This window comes from Gavialis gangeticus, unplaced genomic scaffold (assembly GCF_001723915.1).
Source record: "Gavialis gangeticus isolate Ggan-Ray unplaced genomic scaffold, GavGan_comp1, whole genome shotgun sequence".
Classification (NCBI taxonomy): domain Eukaryota; kingdom Metazoa; phylum Chordata; order Crocodylia; family Gavialidae; genus Gavialis; species Gavialis gangeticus.
The window spans coordinates 147,563,749-147,585,303 of NW_017729024.1; the positions used below are offsets into that span (position 1 = coordinate 147,563,749).

Below are 21,555 nucleotides of genomic sequence, written 5' to 3' on the forward strand. Positions count from 1 at the left end.
GTTAGATGAACACCTTGCTGGGGTCATTTGACCTCAGTACTCTTTCCTGCCATGGCAGGGGTTCGGACTAGATGATCTGCTCAGGTCCTTTCCGACCCTAGAAACTATGAAACTATAACAAAACTTTAAAATGCAACTATGCTTTTTCTCTGTGTAGGAGAGTTTTAAAAATAAATACCTCATTCTCAATTACCGTGTTGGAAAATAGTGATTACACAGGCAACCGAAACAGGATTTTATGTCCTTTTAGCAATTCCAAACCTGTAATTCAGGAGTTTATAAATATATCTAAAATCGTACGATATGCTAGTATCACTCATCTACATCATTAGCTTGCCTCCAACTTATGTAGTTTGCTAAGGGGTGTACTTCTTTTGCAAGTTGCAGTTCTGAAATGGCCACTGTTTCTAACCATGGGCTTTTTCAGTGGCTAGGGACAGACATTCAAAAAGCCTGAGCCTGAATTGATACCGTCTTTAGAGGCTAGTCTAACCTGCAGAGTGTGAACCAGTTTACAAGTGGATGGACATTTGGCACATGCCTGCAGTGGCTCAGGCCAGAAGCCCGGGGGCACTAGAGCAGCCCTCCCTTCCACAGGGAAGCTGAGCTGAGGAGGGGTGGGCATGGCTACTCCCCGCTGTGCAGTCCCGTGTTTACTCACACTCTGCCGGAGTGAAGGGAGCCCCATTCCCTGCTTCCCCTCAGTCTAGCATGAGGCTTCTCCATGTGAGAGCGGAGCTGCAGGTGCAGCGCAGAGCCGCAAGAGTAGAAGCAGCCAGGCAGGCTGTATGGGGCTCTGCTCCTCACCCCCAGCACAGCGCTGGCTGCCTCTATCCCCGGGGCTCCGTGCTGCAGATAGAGGCTCCCCCTGGGGATAGAGGCAGCCAGCGCTGTGTTGAGGGTAAGGAGTGCAGCCTGCCCAACCACTTCTAGCCCCACAGCTCCGTGCCACACCTGCAGCTCCGCTGTCGCATGGAGAAGCCCTGCACTGGACTATGCAGGGAAGTGAGGGCGGGGCTCTCTCCACTCTGGCAGAGTGCGAGTACGGGACTGCACAGTGGGGAAAACACCTGGCTCCAGCATAGGGATGGACTGCAGGCTCAGAGCCCTGGCGATAGGGCAGGATCTGCTCCCTCCCCCAGCGCTGCACTGGCCAGAGCAGCACCTGAGCTGGGCATGGGCACCCTGACCTCCCTGCCTGCTGCTGCTGCCAGGCAGTGGGGGCTGCTGCCATGTGTGGGGGGGGTGTGCAGCCATGGGGGGAGTCCCCTACATCCTCCACCCTGCCCAGCTGAGCTCCGCGCTCCCATTTCCTCTCTGGGAGGAGGAAGGGGAAGAGTTCCCCCAAGCATGGAACAGAGCCTCCCCCTGCCCCCCACTTCTGGGGCTGGGCAGCACTGCATGAAGCCCCACCCTCCCAGCCCCACAGCAGTGGGGACAGGAAGGGGAGGAGAAGGAGGAGGAGGAAGAGTCCTCATCCAGCACTTCACAGAGTTTCCCTTCCCTCCCTGGGAGGAGGAGGAGTGGTAAGAGTCCCGCCCCCCATGGAACAGAGCCCAGCACGGGCCCATTAAGGTGAAGGGGTCAGGGAGAAGGATTAATTCCTCCCTCCTGCCTTCCCTGCAGCCAGGGTCTGCCAGCTCTAGGGGCCACTGCTGCAGCCCCCTCCCCTCTGCTCCCCAGCAGACAGGCTGACCCCAGCTTCAGTGGGGTAAGAGGGGAAGGAGGAAAGAATTAACCCCACCGCTGCCAAATTTGCCTTAACAGAGCCATGCTGGCCAGTGTCTCTGCTAGGGTGGTCCCTGCTCTGGCTAGAGAGCAGAGGGGTGGGGCGAGCCCTGCAGCTGGAGCAGAGAGCCCCGCCCAGCCCAGAGAGCATGCTGGGGGTCTCTGGCTTATCATAAACCAGTAAGGAATCTGGGACAGACATTGCATAAACCAGTTTGAGCCAAATCAGTTACGGTTTATCTCAAACCAGTTTCGGCCATTTTGAAACCAGTTTATGTGCACTGAATGTCTGTTCTGCTACAGACATTATTTAAACTAATTTCTGATCACTTGAATTGGTTTATGCGTAATGTCTGTCCCTAGCCACTGAGACCAAAAGAACCTATGTTCCTGTTAGACACTTTACTCTTTGGGGATTATGCAACCAGCATGCACTTACAATGACAGAAGGAGCCTCTCCAAAACAAACTGCTTCTGTTAATCAACCTGAAGAGAGTATTTATGGACTTGAGGTCAAAAAGGAAAAATGAAACTTACATGTTGTCCATGTGGGCAACATGACCTGCCTCTCTGGCCATCTGACAACATTTGGTTAATGATACTTTTCCCCCACCAGAGTAAAGACTCCAAGGGCTAAATCCTTTTTCTCCTTGCATGCCTAAATGGCAGCTGGACAGCCATGCCACTGCTGTTTTAGGCACTTACACATACCACTAAGCATGCTCACTAGGGCTGTGCTGGTATGTGGTGCCTGGGTACACATACAAAACCAGATAAGTCCCAAAATTGTAGCCAGGTGAAACCCCATAATTATCAGGTATTAGACCAGCAATTCTCAGCCAGGGAGCCTTTGAAATCCTTTCAAGGATGCTGTGGAGTACCATACAATGTTAGCACTGTTAGATGTGTAAACATGGGCTACTTACAAAAATGTAAATTTTTTTTTAAAAATAGTGCTTTACTTTAAACTTGGTGCATCCCAGCGCTGAGCCCAGTCCATGCCCAGAAGAGGTTCAATCTGTAGGTTGAATCTGCTATTAGATAAAAGTGCCAAAAAGCCCTGCTGAAGCATACAGTCTATACAGACACTGGGGAATTGGGCTGACCTAATGTGATGCCTCTTCCGGGAAACTGCAGGGGTTCCCATGTCTATCAGCAGCCATGATTCACAGGATAAACCCAGAGATTTCAAGAAGGAATCCGTAGTATCAAAAACATTCTGGGGATCAACAAAAGCCACTTCCATGTAGTGATCCCTGGTAACATCTCTGACAGCCAAGAGCTCCCGAATTGAAAAAAAATGCCAAAGAGCACAAAGATAAAGATATGGACACCACTTTTATCATATGAAAGAAGAAAAACGTTCTGGTCTGTTGTGGTCTGAGTTCTTTGCAACAGAAGAACTGCTCTATTTATTCTTCTATAGTCAAAAAACAAGTGCAACTAAAAGCTGACATTTTCTGGGGATGTCTCAAGTCCATTGAGGGGTGTTCAAGTATAAAAAGCTTGAGAACCATTGAGCGTGTCTACACATGCATTTACCCTGGTGTAAACTAAGCCAGAATAAGGGTTTTCAGGCATGTGTCTACACATGAGAGGATTAAGGAGAAGATCTTCACCCAGTTCCCTGTAGCCCTCCAATGAGCCCCTGCCACCACTGGGGGAAGCTGCAGGCTCCCCCTGGCTGCTAACTCAGGGGCTGGCAGGGAGCACTGGATGAGAAGATGGCTGTCTCCTAGTCTCAGGGGGCTCCCTGCTGTTGGGGTGGGGACAATGTCCCTCTGCCCTGGCAACAGGGAGCTCCTGGCCCTGGCTCCCTGATCAGCAGCACAGGGCTTGGAAAGAGCTGCAGAAATGGGGTGGATCCCAGCCCCCTGCCCCAATCTTCTGGTGGGGCAGCTAGCAGCTACCTCACTCCACTGGCAGATCAGGGCACAGGGCTGGGACCTTCCCATGACCGGCACAGTTCCCAGCCAGCCATGGGCTGTGTGCAGAAGTCTGCACGTGCAGCCTGGAACTGGCTGGGGACTGCCTAAAACAGGACAGTCCCCAGCCACCTCCAGGCTGCACACGCTTCTCCTAGCAGCCTGGGGCTGGCTGAGAACTGTCCCAGTCAAAGATGGGTCCCAGCCAGCTCCAGGCTGGGCAGGGAACTGTCCACATGCAGGAAGCTCTTAGCCCCTGCTCTGCAACTGCAATTGCAGAGTGGGGCCTGGGAACAAGGTCCCAGATCCCACTCCATGATTGTGATTGGGGAGTGGGGGCTGGAAGCTCCTTGCTGCTGGGGCAAAGGGACATTGTCCCCACCTGGGCATGCAGGCCAGGGGCTGGGGAGCTTGTTCCCTGCACAGCTCCATGAGTGTAGAGCTGGGGGAAAACAGGCTGGGAAGCTTGTTCACCCCAGCTCCATGCTTGTGGAGCTGGGCAGGGAACAAGCTCCAAAAACCTGCCAGCAAGGATCTCCCAGCCCTAGCTGTGGGGCCCAGGCTGGGTGGCAAAGATCTGCCAGCCGCTGCTCCCCAATCACAATCTTAGAGCAGGAGGCTTGAAGCTCCCTGCTGCTGGGGCAGGGGGACATGGTCCCCACCTGGGCTCCTGTGGCAGAGCCTGCCCCAGCAGCAGGCACCTCCGGGGGGCAGAGAGCTATCTCCCATCCCCTGGTGCACGGCTGACCAGGAGCAGATTTTGCTGTAGTCAGGCATCTACACAAGTATTATGGCACCATTACTAACCCCGAGTCAATTCAGAGTAGAACACAGTCTGCATTCAGGCTGGAGTCTGCCCTTTTAGACATTTCAAAGGGTAAATCAATTGTTTGCCAAATAATCCTCCAGTCCTCTTTCTACAATTTTTCCAAACAGTAGGCAAGTTCTTCCATAAATTGTCTGGGAAATATTTAGAGCATATCAGAGCAAAAAAACCTATTAACTGTATCTCCAGACACATGTGAGTAAGTGCATAAACAATGAGAGTACAACTTCAGATAGAGCTTTGCAATGTGGCTGCACATACCCATGCTATGCTTCTCTGGATACTCTGACCCAGGTGCCAATCATTGGGGATAACACTACAATGTAAACTTAGCCTTAGAAAGTACACAAATGATAAACTGTATTTTGGTCAAACTATATGGATAAGCCTTATGGTTATATTTTGCCATATCTAGGTTTTACTTGCTTCTAATTTTAGAACTTTGTGCCAGCTACAGAAGTTTCTCAGTAAAAATCTGAGAGATGACAATGACAAAGTAATACTTCCTTAAGTACAGCTGGATGCTGAGTTGTGTCTAACATCATGACAGCTTAAAAATGTGTTAACCCATTTTCTATCAGGATTTATTTTCCCTGTGTTGATATAAATCCAAGGTGTTTTAAAGAGAGAGATGGCAGTACAGAGGTTTGTGGCCTTGGAGGAACCAATTAGCTCCTATGGCAGACTAGCAATAAGGAAGTGGGGCAGATTAGCAATCCTTTCACCTCAGATAACCAATAGTCTGAGAATCACGGATTAGAACAGTGGCTTGTTAATATAGATATCAGACTGATGGGGAATCAATTGTCTAAGTGCTGAGATCTTTATTGAATGTTTTCATTTTGCTTGTTTCTTGCTCTCTGTCAGTTTTTGTGTGAATATAAATATTTTGTGCTTGTAAATATCTTATTTAGACATAACTCATCATTACAGGATGACTCCAATGCAGCCTAGATATTTAATTACAGTAACTTGTGTGACAAAGCTAGAGAAATATGTGGGTTATTTCCAAGATCTGCTGGGATTGTTTTCTTTATTTAATATTAGTTAGATTGTCATGTAGATGTTTAAATTAACTTTATTTTTGGGAAATGTAGAAAAAGCATACAAATATGTACAGGCTGCACGTAATGCGGTATTTAAACTATTTAGAGAGCATCAACTTGAAACCTAATTGGTTCCAAAATGTAAATTCAGTTCTAGATCTTAAGTATGTCCCCAAGTCTACCTTTCAGTTTCTCATTTTCTTTTGATTTGGTTTTACAATGACAGTTTCCTTTTTGGTTAAAGTTTTCACTCTGTGGTGCTTTGTGGGAGGTCCACATAAAGAAGAACTGATTATGGGGTTCCAGGCAGAACATGGGTCTGTCCATAGTAGAGCAGTGCTGGCTATTGCAGCAGACTGCTATTTCACGTTATGCACCTAAATAGCATTTATGCAACCCTGTAACTAAAGTCTTTGTCACCTGCACAGTTTTCGATTCCATTTCAACCTGTGATGAAACAGAAAAGAGTGCCCTGCACATCGAGCTACTAGGAGCCAAATAAAGGAGGAAGTTTCAGCTCGGTAGCCTAGTGGTTAGGGAAACATCTTCCAAACTTACCTTTTTATAATGTATTTAGCCAAATACAAGATGACCTTGGATTTAAGACAACCCCCAAAATTAGATTGTATACAAGAAAAAATGATAAATTTTATTAAAATTTTTCATGTATGGAATCTAATTGTTGGAGGATCATCTTAAATTCATCCCCTTACTACTGCAGATGGTCTACCGAGGTGATAAGGGGGGCAGTAATAGAACAGGCAGTGGTGGGGGCAGTGGATTAGCTATCCTGTCCTTGCCTACATCATCATGTATCTTGAAAACAGATGATTTAGATTTTGGGCCCAGACCTAGATTATCTTAATTTAAAACTTCACCCTCACCTTTCCTTATCCTCTCTTTATTTGTATAGCTGAAGAATTTGTTGCTATTTTTAAAAAATAGTTTTTCCACCTTGATTTTGAAAGGGGCATGCTTAGAGGAAAGGCCCATTCTGCTGCTAAGTTATTTGAGTCTTTTTGTTATTAAATTAAATCAAGTCATGTGAAACTGTTTGGTGTCATTGGATATTGACCTGTTTGTGGGGGAGCAGATTTTGAGGACTTCTCAGTCCTGTATGTGGGGAAACAGATCCTCATTGCTTCCCAGTCTTATGCAAGTGGGGCACCTGGCCTCCAGGACTCTGTGTGAGTGGGCTACCAGGACCCCAGGACTAGTACAACAGGCTGTTTTGCATGCTAGTAGAACTAGTGGTGATGGAGGTAGTAGATTACTATAAATAGGCCAAGAAGGGGGACTAGCACAAGTCAACAAGACCAGTCAAGAGCCCAGCCCAATGATATTTGGTATGGTGGCCTAAGGAACAGTCTTAGGGAGGACTGCAGACCTAATCAAACAGAATGCATGAAGCAGTCCAAGCCCTGGTGGAGAAGCTTGAGAGAAGAGCCGCGCGCATTATCAAAGGTCAGGAAAACAGACCTTATGATGAGAGGCTGAGAACCATGGGACTCTTCAGCCTGGAAAAGTGCAGGCTCAGAGGTGATCTGGTGGTCACCTATAAGTTTATCAGGGCTGCTCACCAGGATCTGGGGAAACGTCTGTTCACCAGAACACCCCAAGAGCTGACAAGATCAAATGGTCACAAACTCCTCCAGGACCGTTTCAGGCTGGAAATAAGGAAGAACTTCTTTACTGTCCGAGCCCTCAAGGTTTGGAATAGACTGCCACTGGAGGTGGTTCAAGCACCTACTTTGAACGTCTTCAAGAGACATTTGGATGCTTATCTTGCTGGGATCCTATGATCCCTGCTGACTTCCTGCCCCTGGGGCAGGGGGCTGGACTCGATGATCTTCTGAGGTCCCTTCCAGCCCTAGTGTCTATGAATCTATGAACTGGCAGGTAATTTCAAAAACAGGGTTAGACCACTGACTGAGTCAACTGAGGGCACCTTGGTGATCACTAGAGTGAGGAGAGACACCTTGCATCATTCTTGCCCAAATTGAGGGCCACCTCCTAACTTATGATAACTACCAACAAAGACCTGGTGGGCAAAAGCGAGGGGGGTAACCAACTAGGAAGCCAAAATGCTTACTAAGTCCCAGGTGACTGACAGAGGACAGAAAACACTAAAGAGAAACTGAAGCCTGTTACAGGGATTCAGATTCCAGGTGTTTTCAGTACCTTTAACTTCAAAAAATTTCAAGCCACTTGAACACTCAAGTCCTGAAGATCTTCAGTCCATTTTATTTCTCTAAGCAGTATTCTTAGTTTATCAGTTTACCCTTTTGAAATTAAGAGGTTTAGTTGCTTCTATTTATCCTTCATTTTTAATTTAAGTGAATTAACTTGTTATCCCTCAGTGCAAACTCATATGAATAGCTTTTCTATCATCTCCTACTTTATTTACAAAATCAGCTCTAAAATGATACTGTATATTTTGCTCATGTGTTCTTATTTCTTGCTTCCTTTAAAGGAAATCTATGTTTTCCTCTAGTTGGGCACATTTCCTGTTTCATGCTTGGTTATTATAGGAATTGTTGAAATTTTGAAAACAACTAGGTAAATACAGAAATATGACATCAGATTTGAGGCTTGCCTAGTGTAGAGATTGTCTTTTTAAAACAAGGAAAGCAAATATGATGCACATGAAGCATAAAGAATGGTGAAAGAAAGCTGGATAAGTTTATGAAAGTATCGTGAAGAGCTTATTTTTAAATTATAGCAAACACAATTTCCCAAGTAGAGGTTCTTTTAGATTCACCAATTAAATGTTTGCTTTGTGTGACCAGTAGTTTAACTACGGGTGAGTGAGAGGGCACAAGGTGCAGGTACTGTCTTTCAGGGGGCACCTGGTCTTATACAGGCATCCACAAAAATGTCCTCAGATGCCTAACATGAATACTGGTGTTTGTATTTTTGTAGTATTTGCCACAACTCAAGCAATACAATGCCATAGCACCACCTCTTATAGAATTTACATTTAAAATGGGACTGACAACTTACAGGTTCTAAAATCTCACTTCAGTACTGCTACTGTATTAGCAGAAACACAGAAGACATGCCATTTCTTGTTCCTAAAACAAGAATCTCATACAGACATAACTGTATCCAATTAAAGCAAGAAGCAAGGTTTGTTGCTTTTCTTTTGGTTTGCTTATCTTTTATTGAACCAACTAAATATTACCAAATAAACCTTGCTTCTCACATTCCCTGGACCACCATCGCTACAAAAATGCTATGACCTGACTTCAATTAAAGTGTCAAGGAATCCAGAGAGGGCTACTGCTTGAGACTGCCAGGCTTTTCCAATCTCTCTAAATACACACTTGAATCTAGTGCCAGTGAAGCATCTGGGCTAGGGACAGAAATTACACATAAACTGGTACAAGTGGCCAGAAACTGGTTCATATATGTAACACAACAGAAGTTCAGTGTACATAAACTGCTTTCAAACTGGCAGAAAGTTGTTTAAGATAAACACAAATGGATACAATATCAGACTTAGCTGATTTAGGTTAAATCGATTTACTGAACTTCTGTCCCGGGTTACCTCCAGATTCAAGTTAACTCACAGTTTCCCAGCATCCCAGGATGCTTTGCACCTCCACTGCAAACCTTTTTCAGGGTGGGTGCACTAGCTTTGGCCCAAGCTGTCTGCTACAGTAGAGTAGGGAGGCATGCTCTAGTGTCCCCAGCTTCTGACCTGGGCCACACTGCAGGCATGTGGCTGCATTTTCAGAATCAAAAGTGAATGTCTGTTCACTTGCTTATTAGTTCAATCTACGCAGCTTAGACTAACCTGAGAAGGTTGAATTGATTCAGCCTCTGGCTTTTTGACTGCCTGCACTTATGCCTTAGTGGCTATGTCCACATGAGCATGGATGTTTGTTTCCCAAGGGACAATTAGCAGTGGGACACCTTGTGCCTCCACTAGTTGTCCCTGGGGAATATGTGTGCCATGTGCCCTCTGGCATGTGGCAAGTTATCACGGGTGGGGTAGGGGAGGCTGGGGCCAGCACTGGGCCTCCCAGGCCTGCAGCAGTGGTGATTTCATAGACGTTAGGGCTGGAAGGGACCTCGGAAGATCATCAAGTCCAGCCCCCTGCCCCATAGGCAGGAAGTCAGCTGGGGTCATAGGATCCCAGCAAGATAAACATCCAAATTTCTTTTGAAGGTATTCAAAGTAGGTGCTTGAGCCACCTCTGTCGGCAGCCTATTCCAGACCTTGGGGGCTTGGGCAGTAAAGAAGTTCTTCCTTATCTCCAGCCTGAAACAGTCTTGGAGGAGGAGTTTGTGACTGTTCGACCTTGTCATCCCTTGGGGCACTCTGGTGAACAGACGTTCCCCCAGATCCTGGTGAACACCCCTGATAAACTTATAGGTGGCCACCAGATCACCCCGAGCCTGCGCTTTTCCAGGCTGAAGAGTCCCATGGCTCTCAGCCTCTCATCATAAGGTCTGTTTTCCTGACCTCTGATCATGCCTGTGATCCTGCCAGTCAGAGTCTGGCCTGTATATGGAGTGTGGTTGCAGTCAGCTGGACTCTGGTTTGAGTGGTGCAAACCTGCACATGCGCTGCTCTTCTTTGTTTTACACAGGGATCAAAAACCTCCCCACGCTGCTCCCTTGCAATGCAGAGAACATCTGAGCTTGCAGTATGTGGGGCTCAGATGTGTCTGTGGCACCACATACTGCACAGCCATGCTCATCTGGACACACCAGTGAGGGCAAGGCCACAGCTCTCTAGGTAAACTCATAGGCAGCCACCAGATCTCCCCTGAGCCTGCGTTTTTCCAGGCTGAAGAGTCCCATAGCTCTTAGCCTCTCATCTTTTTGACTGCCTATAGAGAGTAGGTCTTTAGATTATAGCATTCCTTGCTATTTCCATGGTCCAATAAGCTCAAACTGACACTTCAGTCTGAATCTCTTTGTCAGCCTAGGATACAAACTGAGGTCACCATTTCAGGTTATTTCCAAACTGGGTTTCTTTGCTGTTCTGGGTGGCAGTTCTTGGCAGGAAATCTCTATGCATCTTCTGTAAGCAAACTGATCAATTCTTCACAGCCCATTATGTGCTATGGGCACACTGGTGATACCTAGGGGGTGCACGGGTGCATGTGCACCCTGGAGCGTGGCGGTGCACCCCCTATGAAAAGGCACCACCAACACGTTGGACACTCCCGGCGGCATCTGCGGGCAGTCAGGAATCGCCGCTGGCCACTTCTGACACTGCCTGCAGTATCTGCAGGTGATCGCCAACCCCTGGTAAGCACTTGCCACCCCCCATTCCCCTGCCACCAACAGCATCAGTGGTGTCTGTGGGAGGTCCCCAGTTGCTGCTGCCACCGCCGGGGGCATACATCATTCATGTATGTGCAGAAACCCACAATCTAACCTTCCCTACCCCAGTGTCTTATAGCAAGGGTGATCCAGCCCACAGGCCACATGTGGCTCACAGAGCCATCATGTGTGGCCCACAGGGCTCTCCACAGGTGGCAGGGGAACAATGGCCATTAATACAGCCACCCACCCACTGCCAAATTCCCAAACCCAAGGCCCTGCATGCCTTGTCAGAGGTATGCCCCCCTTTCCCCCTACAGGGCCGGGTTGGAACTGGACCATGCCCCTTTCCTCCCTGCAAAGCCAGACCACACCCTCTTTTTCCCATGGCACTGAGCTGGGGCCAGGCCACACCCCATTTTCCTCATGGGCCACACTGGGCCATGCCCTCTTTCCCCCTGTGGTGGCAGGTTGAGACTGGGCCATGCCCCATTCTTTCCAGGCACAGGTTGGGGCTGGGCTATGCCCCCTTACCCCTGCAGGGCTGGGTTTGCACTGGGTCCCAACCCCTTTCCCCCTTATGCAAGACTTAGTGAAGCCCCCTTCCCACACTGCAGGGCAAGGCTGTCTGACCGCTCCATGGCTAGATGATGGCTGCCATGCCAGACTCAGGCACTGAACTAAAACAACCATCCAGCCCATGGTTGAACTAGGCATTGCCCATCTGGCCCATCAGACAAAAAGGTTGAGCACCACTCTTTTACAGTATACAATCAATGTGATGAAGTGATAAGTAAAGCCAACCGCATTCTTTCATGCATTAGAAGGTGCATCATGAGCAGGTCTAAGGAGGTGATACTTCCCTTCCTTGCAGCATTGGTAAGACCACAGCTGGAGGACTGCACTCAGTTCTGGGCACTGCACCTCAACAGGGATGTGGATAACCTTGAGAGGGTTCAGAGGAGGGCTACTCATATGGTTATGGGCTTACAGGTAAGATCCTATGAAAAGAGACTGAAGGATCTGAATCTCTTCAGCCTCTTCAAAAGAAGGCTGAGAGGGGATCTTGAAGCAGTCTACAAATTTATCAGAGGGGAGCAGCAAGGAATAGGGGATACTCTGTTTACCAGGGCATCCCTTGGGGTTACTAGGAACAATGGCCATAAACAGGGAGAGCAGATTTAGATTAGACATTAGGAAAGTTGTCTGGACTGTGAGGGTTGCCAAAATCTGGAGTGGGCTTCCAAGGGAGGTGGTGCTCTCCACTACTTTGGAGGTCTTTAGGAGGAGACTAGACAAGCACCTAGCTGTTGTCATCTGACCCCAATGCTCTTTCCTGCCCAGGGGAGGAGGTCGGACTCGATGATTTACTGAGGTCCCTACTGACCCTAAACTTGTATGAAATCAAACCAAGGAGGCATGCACAATTATAAAAATATTAAAACCTACCACATGCCATAACAATAAAGTCACAAATATAAACAGGCATTGTTAGAGCAACTATTAGACTAGAATTTTAATCTACTACTGGTAGTATTCTCAGACTGTCTTAAAGACAGCATGTGTAATTACTCTTCAAAAACATTTTAATAATTGACTTACTGTTTGTGAGATAGAAAAAAGGCATCAGTATGACAAATTAAATTAGCCTTATTAATTTCAATAATATATTGTTAACAGTCTTTCTGGCATAGACTTTTAAGATGATAAAGTCTCACTTTTGAAATCGGGATATATACAAGATTATCAAATTTATAAGAGAATCAAAAATCAAATGTGTACTTCACCTCTTCATTTCTATTAGAAGCTATCTCATCACAGGAAGAGACTTCAACTGTTCATATTTAGATTGATTTTACTTGAGTTAAAACATTATACTTTGTCACCTGTAACCAACATTTCCTCCAAGCTTGTCAATTTGCTCCTTCCAGTTTCAGTTTCCACTGACTCATTCAGATTCTGTTTTTAGATTCCTCCTGCCCATAATGAACTCTTAACCTTTGCACTTTTGACTTTTGTGACTATCCCAGTTTGCAGTCATGCATGCTGCTAGTACTTTAGATAGCAGATGCCTGCCCACTTACCCTGTGGTAAGTTAGCTCCATAAATGAACAGTCATCCACTGGTTCTTCTCTCTCTCTGAAGTCCTATGTCTTCTCTCAACTGACCCCTCTTCCTCTCCCAGATGTATTCTTACTACCTTCCCAAAAGGAAGATATCTGCATATCCTTATTTTTCCCAAATTTTGCTCTCTCTGGGATTTAGGTATAGTGCCTGAATACCTCCCAGAAGCAACTGTCATGCATGATTCTTTATTTGTCCTTTCCTTTCCCTAAAAGAAATTGGTGAGATTCTTTTTTACTATACACACAAATATATACACTGCTGTGTAGTTTATATTATCAAAAGCAAAGCAAAAATATAAGGAATGGTTTTTTAGCAGAACATAGTAAGGTGTTTCTTAGACGCAGCAGAAAATCATTGAACTGGCCCCTGAAAAGTCTTTTCTCTTGGCTAGAGATATAAATTACACATCAGATCAGATCAGTTTAAGTGATCAGAATCTGGTTTAAACCTGAAACAGAACAGAAGCTCAGTGCACATAAACCAGTTTCAAAATGGAAGAAACTGGTTTAAGATAAACCTGGCTGAATGTAGTATCAGACGTAACTGAATTGGGTTAAACCAGTTTATGAAGCTTCTGTCCCAGACTCCTTCCTGGTTCAAGTTAAATCACAGTCCCCCAGCATGCTTTGCAGCTCTGGACTGGGCAGTGAGAGCTGATTGACAAGGGGGTGGAGCAAGCCTAGCTGGGGATGAAGCCCAGCCTATGCAAACCTTGGCTGGGGTTTGGGGCCAGGGAGGGGGATTATTCTTCTTGTCCCCCAGTTAAACCCCCTCCTTCCCCCAAGAACTCAGCTGCCCTGCCCTGCTAAATTTACTGAAAGTTACTGCTGGCTGCAACTGTGGACTACAAATCCCAGAGGCACCTGGAAACAGAAGGAGGAAGTGATAAGCAACCCTGTATAGTCCTGCTGCTGTAATTCTGGACTGCAAATCTCAGAGACCTTGGGGGCAGCAGGAAGAAGAAGTGAACACACAGCCAGACAGCTGTGTTCTAATGCCCCCCGGCTTCTGGCCTGAGCCACTGCAGGCATGTGGCTGCATTTCCTGAATCAAAGATAAATGTCTGTTCACTTCTGTTTCAGTTTAATTTATGCATCTCAGATTAACCTGCAAAGACTAAATCAATTTAGCCCCAGACTTTTTGACTGTCTGTACCTAGATTGTGGAGTTGTACTTGAGTACAGTTTTTACAAGCATCCAGTGCCAGCTGTACAGTGGGTGTTTTCTGGCTAAAGAATATAATGGTAAACACATCATTTACACCAGAGCTCAATGGCACAATCTAATGAAAGGTATAAAATCTGTATATCGACCTCTTAGACACTGATGTCAACATAAGGGCTACCAGGGTGCTGTGCAAGCATAAAATAATGATCTGGTCAAACAAAAATGATATTTTTCAGATGTAAGAACAGGACATTTCTTTCTTGCATCTGAGAAAGAAAATAGTCTAGAAACAAAAAGAAAAAAAAAAACGGGGAGTGCTCTAGTTAACATTTCTGATGCCTTGCTGAAAGAGAGAACTTTTTTGTTGAATAGGAGGGGATGAATCAGGAAAACTAGAGATAAAATTCACCTGACCCCTGTGAGAGAATGGCTAATCAGGCCTTCATAAGAGAACAATGGGGATGCGAAACTGCTCATCTGCAAACGGCACTTACAGATTCATAATATTAATATTCTATTATTTTGTAGAAAAGTTAGGGAGAGTATACACAAAGATGTATACCAAGGATCAACTTGCTTTGTGTCCCAGAAACACCAGTGCATATCCTTCAAGTAAATATGGTAACGTTTTCACAGCTTTAAGACTCACATAATACAGAAACCTAATATAAAACTAGTTTAAGTCTTGGGTCTTGTGCTTGCCACAGTAAGAATAAAAAAAAAACTGATAAAAGGATTGCACACACAACATTCTGCTCTGCAAACTACAGTGTCTGCAGAATGCACAGAAATGAATTCATCTTAGGTGAATGCAAACATTGTTCTTCAACACTTCTACAGTAAAAGAGAACCACAGGAGCTATGTTGCTTAGATAAAAATCTGTGGTTACAATAAAGAGAAACAGCATGAGGAGTCAGTTAATGAGAAGTGCAAACCAAGCACAGCCCACTGCTTAATCAAGCCAGAGAGAGAGGCTCCTTATGTTTTCAGCACAGGAAGAAAAGTTGTACTCTCCCCACCATTTTAGTTCCTGGCTACCACCCATATCTACGGGATAAAAATGTGGAAAGGATGAGATCTAAATGACATAAAAAAAGAAATTGTAGTTAGAGAAATCAAGGTCCCAATGAAAAGATACTCTAGCTAGCTCAAAGCAGTAATAGCTTGAGCGGAGCCCTGTGCTAAGGCAAGTGATTCACCTTGCATTTCAGGCCTAGCAGAATTCCCCTCTGGTATGGCTGTATGCCTATTTTGCTAAGTAGGGTTGGGTATCTACCTTTCTGTCTGTTTCACTGTCAGCAGCATATAGAAGATTTATCCGAATCTTTATCTCAGATCACAGAACCATTGGTAACAGGGATGAAAATGACCTTGAGGTCATCTAATCCATCCCGCCACATAACAAGATCAACCATACCTGACAGATATTTGTCTACCCTGCTCTTAAAACCCACAATGCTACAGATTCCACAGCCTCCCTAGATAGCTTATTCCAGTGCCTAACAACCTTTACAGTAAGAAAGATTTTTTTTCTGATAACCAATGTAAACAGTTCTTGTGATTTATTCCTGTTTCTTTGGGAGTATACACATCGCCGTATCGTGACGTTGCTATGGTGCCGCGCTTTAGTATTTCATTTTGGAAATACTAAAGCACAACACAGCATGGGTGGTAATTGCGCTGTGTGCATGGTGCATGGGTAGATTTCACCACAATGTCCTCATAGCAGTGTGCTATACCTGGGGAGCATGCTGCTACAGCAATGTAGCTGGTGATCATATGTAGACATATGTGATTGCTATGTCACCATAATTCACTGTACAGCCCCATAGGGTGATGTGTAGACATGCCTTTTGTGTCCTATCCCCAGTGGATGTGAATGATAGTTTATGACCTTCCTCTTTGCATCTTTTATATATTTGAAGATGGTTTTCCCTTAGTCTTTTCTCAGGCAGATAAATAAATGGTTTCCAATTTACTGCTATAAACAGAAAACCACAAAATATCCCATATATATGTTTTAATATCAGCTTGATGTAGATCAGTACATCACTACCTAAATACTGAATTATTAATATATTGTTGAACATCCAATACTACTAATGCCTTATGTTTGTGGTCAAGAGGTGTTAAGAAAAGACATTATCCAATACATTGGTTTGCACTTATTTAACTCTGATTTTTTTCCTCACAACTTAGCAAACAACAAACTTTTCTTTTGTTAAATGAAAGTTTCTGGAGCATAACCCCATGGTAAGGTGTGGTTTTTATTTTATATTCTATGGCAGTCCAAATTCCATTTCCAAGACTCAAGGGATGTATGCAATTTTTAGGCATCTAAGTTATTATATTTCATGTTATGTAATGGACTGAATTGCAGGTACACAGCTACTGTTCTGCACTCTATGACTGTCTCCCACAGTATCAGTTTGGAAATTATTCAGTCCTGCCTGCCTTAGGGAGGTCCCCAAATCCAATTATGCTGTAGATACACAAAAACATAACATAATCCCCTGCAAAACAGGAAAAACCCAAAATCATGACCATGATTTAATACATGGCTGTGCATCTGTCCAGCCTAACTTCTGCCCAGAAACTACATGGTTAGGCACTTGACTTGACTGCTGATGCACCACACTGCACTAGAAAAACCTATCCATCAGCTTTGTGGGAGTGAATACCTAGCTGTTAAGGCTAGGTCACTGAGCAGCCAAGAAGGGAAGTATCTTAGTTACAGAAGGAAAACATGCAAAAGAGCTTGACACTATACCTCGGAGAGTGAATACTGCTGTCACAGGAGTATAAGCCCTTGCTTCTTCTGGGTTTGGACACATACATTTGGAATGGTTTCAAAAGGGGAGTGGCTGATTTGGTGTGCACAGCAGCTGCAATGTTCCAACAGTTGTGTAGGGACCTACTAAAATCATGATGGGAGTACGAGGTGCAGTAGCTCCTTTAATGTTGCTCAGTTCAGCATGCAACCACCCCCCACCAACCTCAGCCCCAGCAGCCCCCTGTTCACTGCTGATCAGCTAGGAGGCAAAAACGGTGGCATATTTAAAATCATGGTTTTTGCCTCCTGGCCAATCAGCAGCAAGTGGCAGCACCCCTCTGCCAGTCAGGGGCAGGGGGAGCATACAGCAAAATGGGCAAGATTAAAAGAGCCACTGCACAGTTTACTTCCACTGTGATTTCAGTAGGTCCCTAGTTATGTGTTGTTGATACATATGCAGCAAAACTGCTCCCACTTTAACCCTGGATGAAATACTGTTAAAGTTGGAGATGTTTTGATACATTTGTATCATTTTCAGCTTGTGTACACAAAGGTGGCCATGTAGAGAGGCCTCTCTACCTGGTCTTTTCTGACCTCATGAAAGCCCTTTATTCTGTCAACTGAAAAGCGTTGTGGAGAATCCTTTCAAAAGTACAGATGCCCACTGAAATTCATCACCATTCTTTGCCTTCTCTATGACAGTATGCAAGTGGTGGTTCTCAGTAATGGATCTAGCACAGATCCCTTTGGTTTAAGACGGGAGTTAAGCCAGGCTGCATCATCACTCCAACACTCTTCTTGATAGCCCTTACTGCAATGTTACATCTGCCCATTAACAGTGGCCAGACCCAAAATTCTCTCTATTTTAGGGCAATACCCTCCTCCCTGGTCCACATAATCTGCCTTCCTTTGGCTTGCTCTCTTCCTTTCATGATTCTTTCCTTTTGGCTTGATCATCTTTATGAGGAAGGGAATGGAAGGTAAGTTGGCTCTATATCTTAGTGAGTAGGGCACTTTACTAGAATAAGTACTAGGATTTAAACCTTGAATCCTAACCCTGAACAGAAATGGAGTTTTGTATTCAAATGACTGTTTGGGACAAAAATACACTTTCTGTAAAAATAAAAAACAATTTTTGAAAATGTTGACCTTGCAACATTTTCTGTTGATTTTCCAGTGGGAAAACTGAATCATCTCCCAGATCCACAACTCTGTTCTCAGCAATGTTAAAACAGAATAACTGATTTCCAAGATTCATGAAATATTCAACAGTTGGATATGCCTTTAATATAAGGAGGTCTAAGATCATTGTGAAGATTGCATGTGTGAGTGTGAACTTCATGCATCTGGCAAAATTATTTCTTCTGGTAACTGTTGGAGCTGGAAGTGAAAGCTTTCCGAGACACTCAACTGTGTTACTAACCATGCTTTAAGCAATATGAAGTAATAAGGAATCCAGGAAATCTGTTCTTTTATTCTAGTCTTTCTATGCTTTTCGGACTATAAAGTCATGCAACCAGTCACTAAACAAAGTTTTTATATGATTATTACATTACGGACTTTTTAATGCAGGATTTTACTTTCCTAGATGAATGACTTTATTGTCTATATTTTCCTCACTTTGTTTTTTCCAGAATACTGTACTATCACCAAAGAGATTATATCTCAGTATGTAAAAATAAAAAAAAATTTTAAAAATTCTGTAAATATTTTTTCAAGTATCCCCTTATCCCAAGTATTCCATTTTTAATGCTATGCCTCTCCCAGACATGGCATCATTGGATAAAATCTTTCGTAAAATGACACAACTTACTCAAAGGAGCAGCAACAGGAATAAAATATAGAGAATGTTTGTGCTAATTACACAGGTATCTAATGACATCAGATTAGATGGATATCTAATGACATCAGATTATATTCTTCAAGAAAAAAATGCTTTGAATGTCTTCCCACATTAAATTTAGTACAATAAAATAAATTAATATTTACCAGGAAGAAGCTTCCCTTAAAAAGACAAATGAATAAACACAATTTGTATTCAAATGAGCTTTACAATTGCTTACACACAGGAAAAGTTAAATCATATAGTCTCTTAATCTTTCCCCATGACAAAGAATGAAGTATTTGAAATCCTTACCATTTGCCTTTTTCATTTAAAAACTGTTGAACTGCATATCCAAACTGCTCATTTGAATGACCAGAAAATATTTTTGCTCCTGGGAGCCCAACATTGTATGCTTCACAGCAATTCTGAAGAATGTCTGTTAAAGTTAAACAGAATGATTAATATTACTGTGAATAGCAATTAAAGAAATAACTTAATTTTAGTGGGATCAAAATTCTCCCTGTGCCAAGTCATCTTGATACATCAGTTTTAAAAAGTGGCCTTTGACACAAACAATAAAAAGCAGTATTTCTCCCACCCTTACTCAACAGTGCCCATCCATCCACACATGATAATAAATGTCTTTCCAAATGAGAACTTGGATATATCTAATACTAAAGGCAGAGACTCCTGAATCATTAGCGAATTGCTTAACAAAAGTTTCAGTATAAGTATATTCATCAATGTATATTCATCAATGTAAGTGTTTAAGTGAAGACATACTTTAATTAAAGACATTCAAGAAATATAATTTAATATACTTTCTTTCAATTCTCCATTACTCTGGGACAAATGGTAGACTTCCAATATAGGCCTTCCAATGGACTGCTGACGCACACTAAAATGGAAATCCACCATGGAAAATAAGTATTTTAAACTATGTGTATCCTGGTGGCTTCTCACTCTTTAATGCGGCATTTGAAATATTAGAATATCATCAAATTAATTTAATCCTTTATCATAAAATGTCTATGGCTTCAAACAGAGGCATAAGAAGTATTGCCAACCCCCCCATGTCAAAAAGCATGAGACAAATGCTAAAAAATCAAGAGATTTGGAATGTAAATCATGAGATGCTATTTTGAAGTGTGTGTGTGGGGGGGGTTGTTATTTGTGAAAGTGTGTGGGGGGGTGGTTGTGTGTGGTGGCAGGTGGAGACCAGGGTGGGTGGGGCTCACACCCTGGCAGGATGCAGGATACTGTGGGTCGGGAGTGAGGGGCAGCAGCAGGGCTGGAAGGGCTGTGGCTTGGGAGTGAGGGGCAGACACACACACGCACAGACACAGTTGTCCACAGCTCTGTTGCATGACATGCCCTGGCCCCAAGGTCCTGTTCACCCCAGCCCCTGCTCCACTCCCTCCTTCACTATGGGGACCTCAATCTGCACCCCCTCTCCACTGACTTACCAGCTTGGTGCTCTCTACATGCACCAGAAAAAAAAGTCCTGAGATTTGATCTATCAGGAGATCATGAGTCAGGGTTAATTTAACTTAGAAATCAGGAGTCTTGTGATTTTTTTTCATGAGAGTTGGTATTACTGTGTAACCTGTAAGTTTTGCAGCCTGGGCAAAACCCTGCCACAGATCAGAGGGGGAGGGATCAATCTTAGTTAAGGTCTCTGCCTGCTACTGCTGCAATGCAAACTCCCTAAGGGGTTGCCATTCTGGAATCCCCCCATAGTCAGCACCCAGGGCTGGTGTTTTACTTGTCCACCCCTAGTTATGCTACTGGTTTCAAGCCATTTTATTTTCACAGTAAGTGTTCTGTTTTCTATTTAGACAGAAACCAAAGAGTTTTTAAATAGAAGTCTACGTGATAACTGGTTCTTGGCACAACACCAGCATTTTGCACCTCCAAAGCGATCTAAATATTAACTGCTTAAGCCTCACACCACTCTTGTTATAGATGTAATCAGAGGCTGAAAATACAAGTTAGCTTTGTGCCTTTGTGAACATTTTTGTGGCGGAACAAAGGCCAAGCAAACAGACATCCATGCCCCTTGTTGCACCACAAATACCCAAAATTAGTTGCCACAACATAGGTGATACAAATTTATGCCATTTTTTTGTGACAGACTTCAGTTCACTTTATGGAGGAAGAATGCAGGCAGCCCTGAGCTGCCCACATTCTCCAACAGGGCGGGGCAAAGTATGGCCCAGGGGCCAGATCCAGCCTGCAAAGCCATTCTATCTGGCCTGCGGGGCCCCTAAAAAAATTTTGAAAATAAAAATACATGACTGCCCCAGCGTGGGAACCTCAGGTAAGGCAGGGAGGAAGGGCAGAGAAGGAGCTGGTGTGGGTTGCAGGGGAAAAGCAGCCCTTCCTCAGCCCTGTGGCTGGCGCCCATGCAGGGCATTCCTGAGCAGGCAAAGGCAGCCCCATGTGGGCTGCAAGCAGCTGCAGCATGGGGCACCGGCCACGGGGTGGGCGAGGGACCACTTTCCCCTCCCCTACTCAGCACCAGCTTGTAGCCTGGCCATGCACCGGTTCCAGGTTGTCCAGGCAGAGCTTGCCCACCCTCTGCTCGCAGCCTGCATGGGGCTGCCTATGCCTGCTCAGGACAGCCCTGTGTGGGCTGCGAGCAGCTGCAGCAGGGAGCAAGGGCCACAAGGCAGGCAAGGGGCCGCTTTTCCCCATGCTCCACACCAGCTCATTCCCTGCCAGTGAGCTGGGGTTCGGGGCTGTACCTTGGGGCTGGGGGGCACTGGGAGTCATAGAATCATAGAAGTAGGGTCGGAAGAGACCTTGTAGATCTTCAAGTCCGACCCCCTGCCTGGACGGGAGAAAAGACTGGACT

The 21,555-nt window shown here is 44.8% G+C and overlaps 1 protein-coding gene across 1 annotated transcript in view; it reads right to left on the minus strand.

Annotated features, from left to right (window-relative positions):
* The window catches only part of ITGA2 (integrin subunit alpha 2), a 125,848-nt gene that overhangs the window by 70,478 nt on the left and 33,815 nt on the right, over positions 1–21,555 (minus strand). Inside the window, exon 2 of the mRNA XM_019517878.1 lies at positions 19,011–19,134. Coding sequence (XP_019373423.1) covers positions 19,011–19,134 — 124 coding nt within the window. The remainder of the gene's footprint in view (positions 1–19,010; positions 19,135–21,555) is intronic.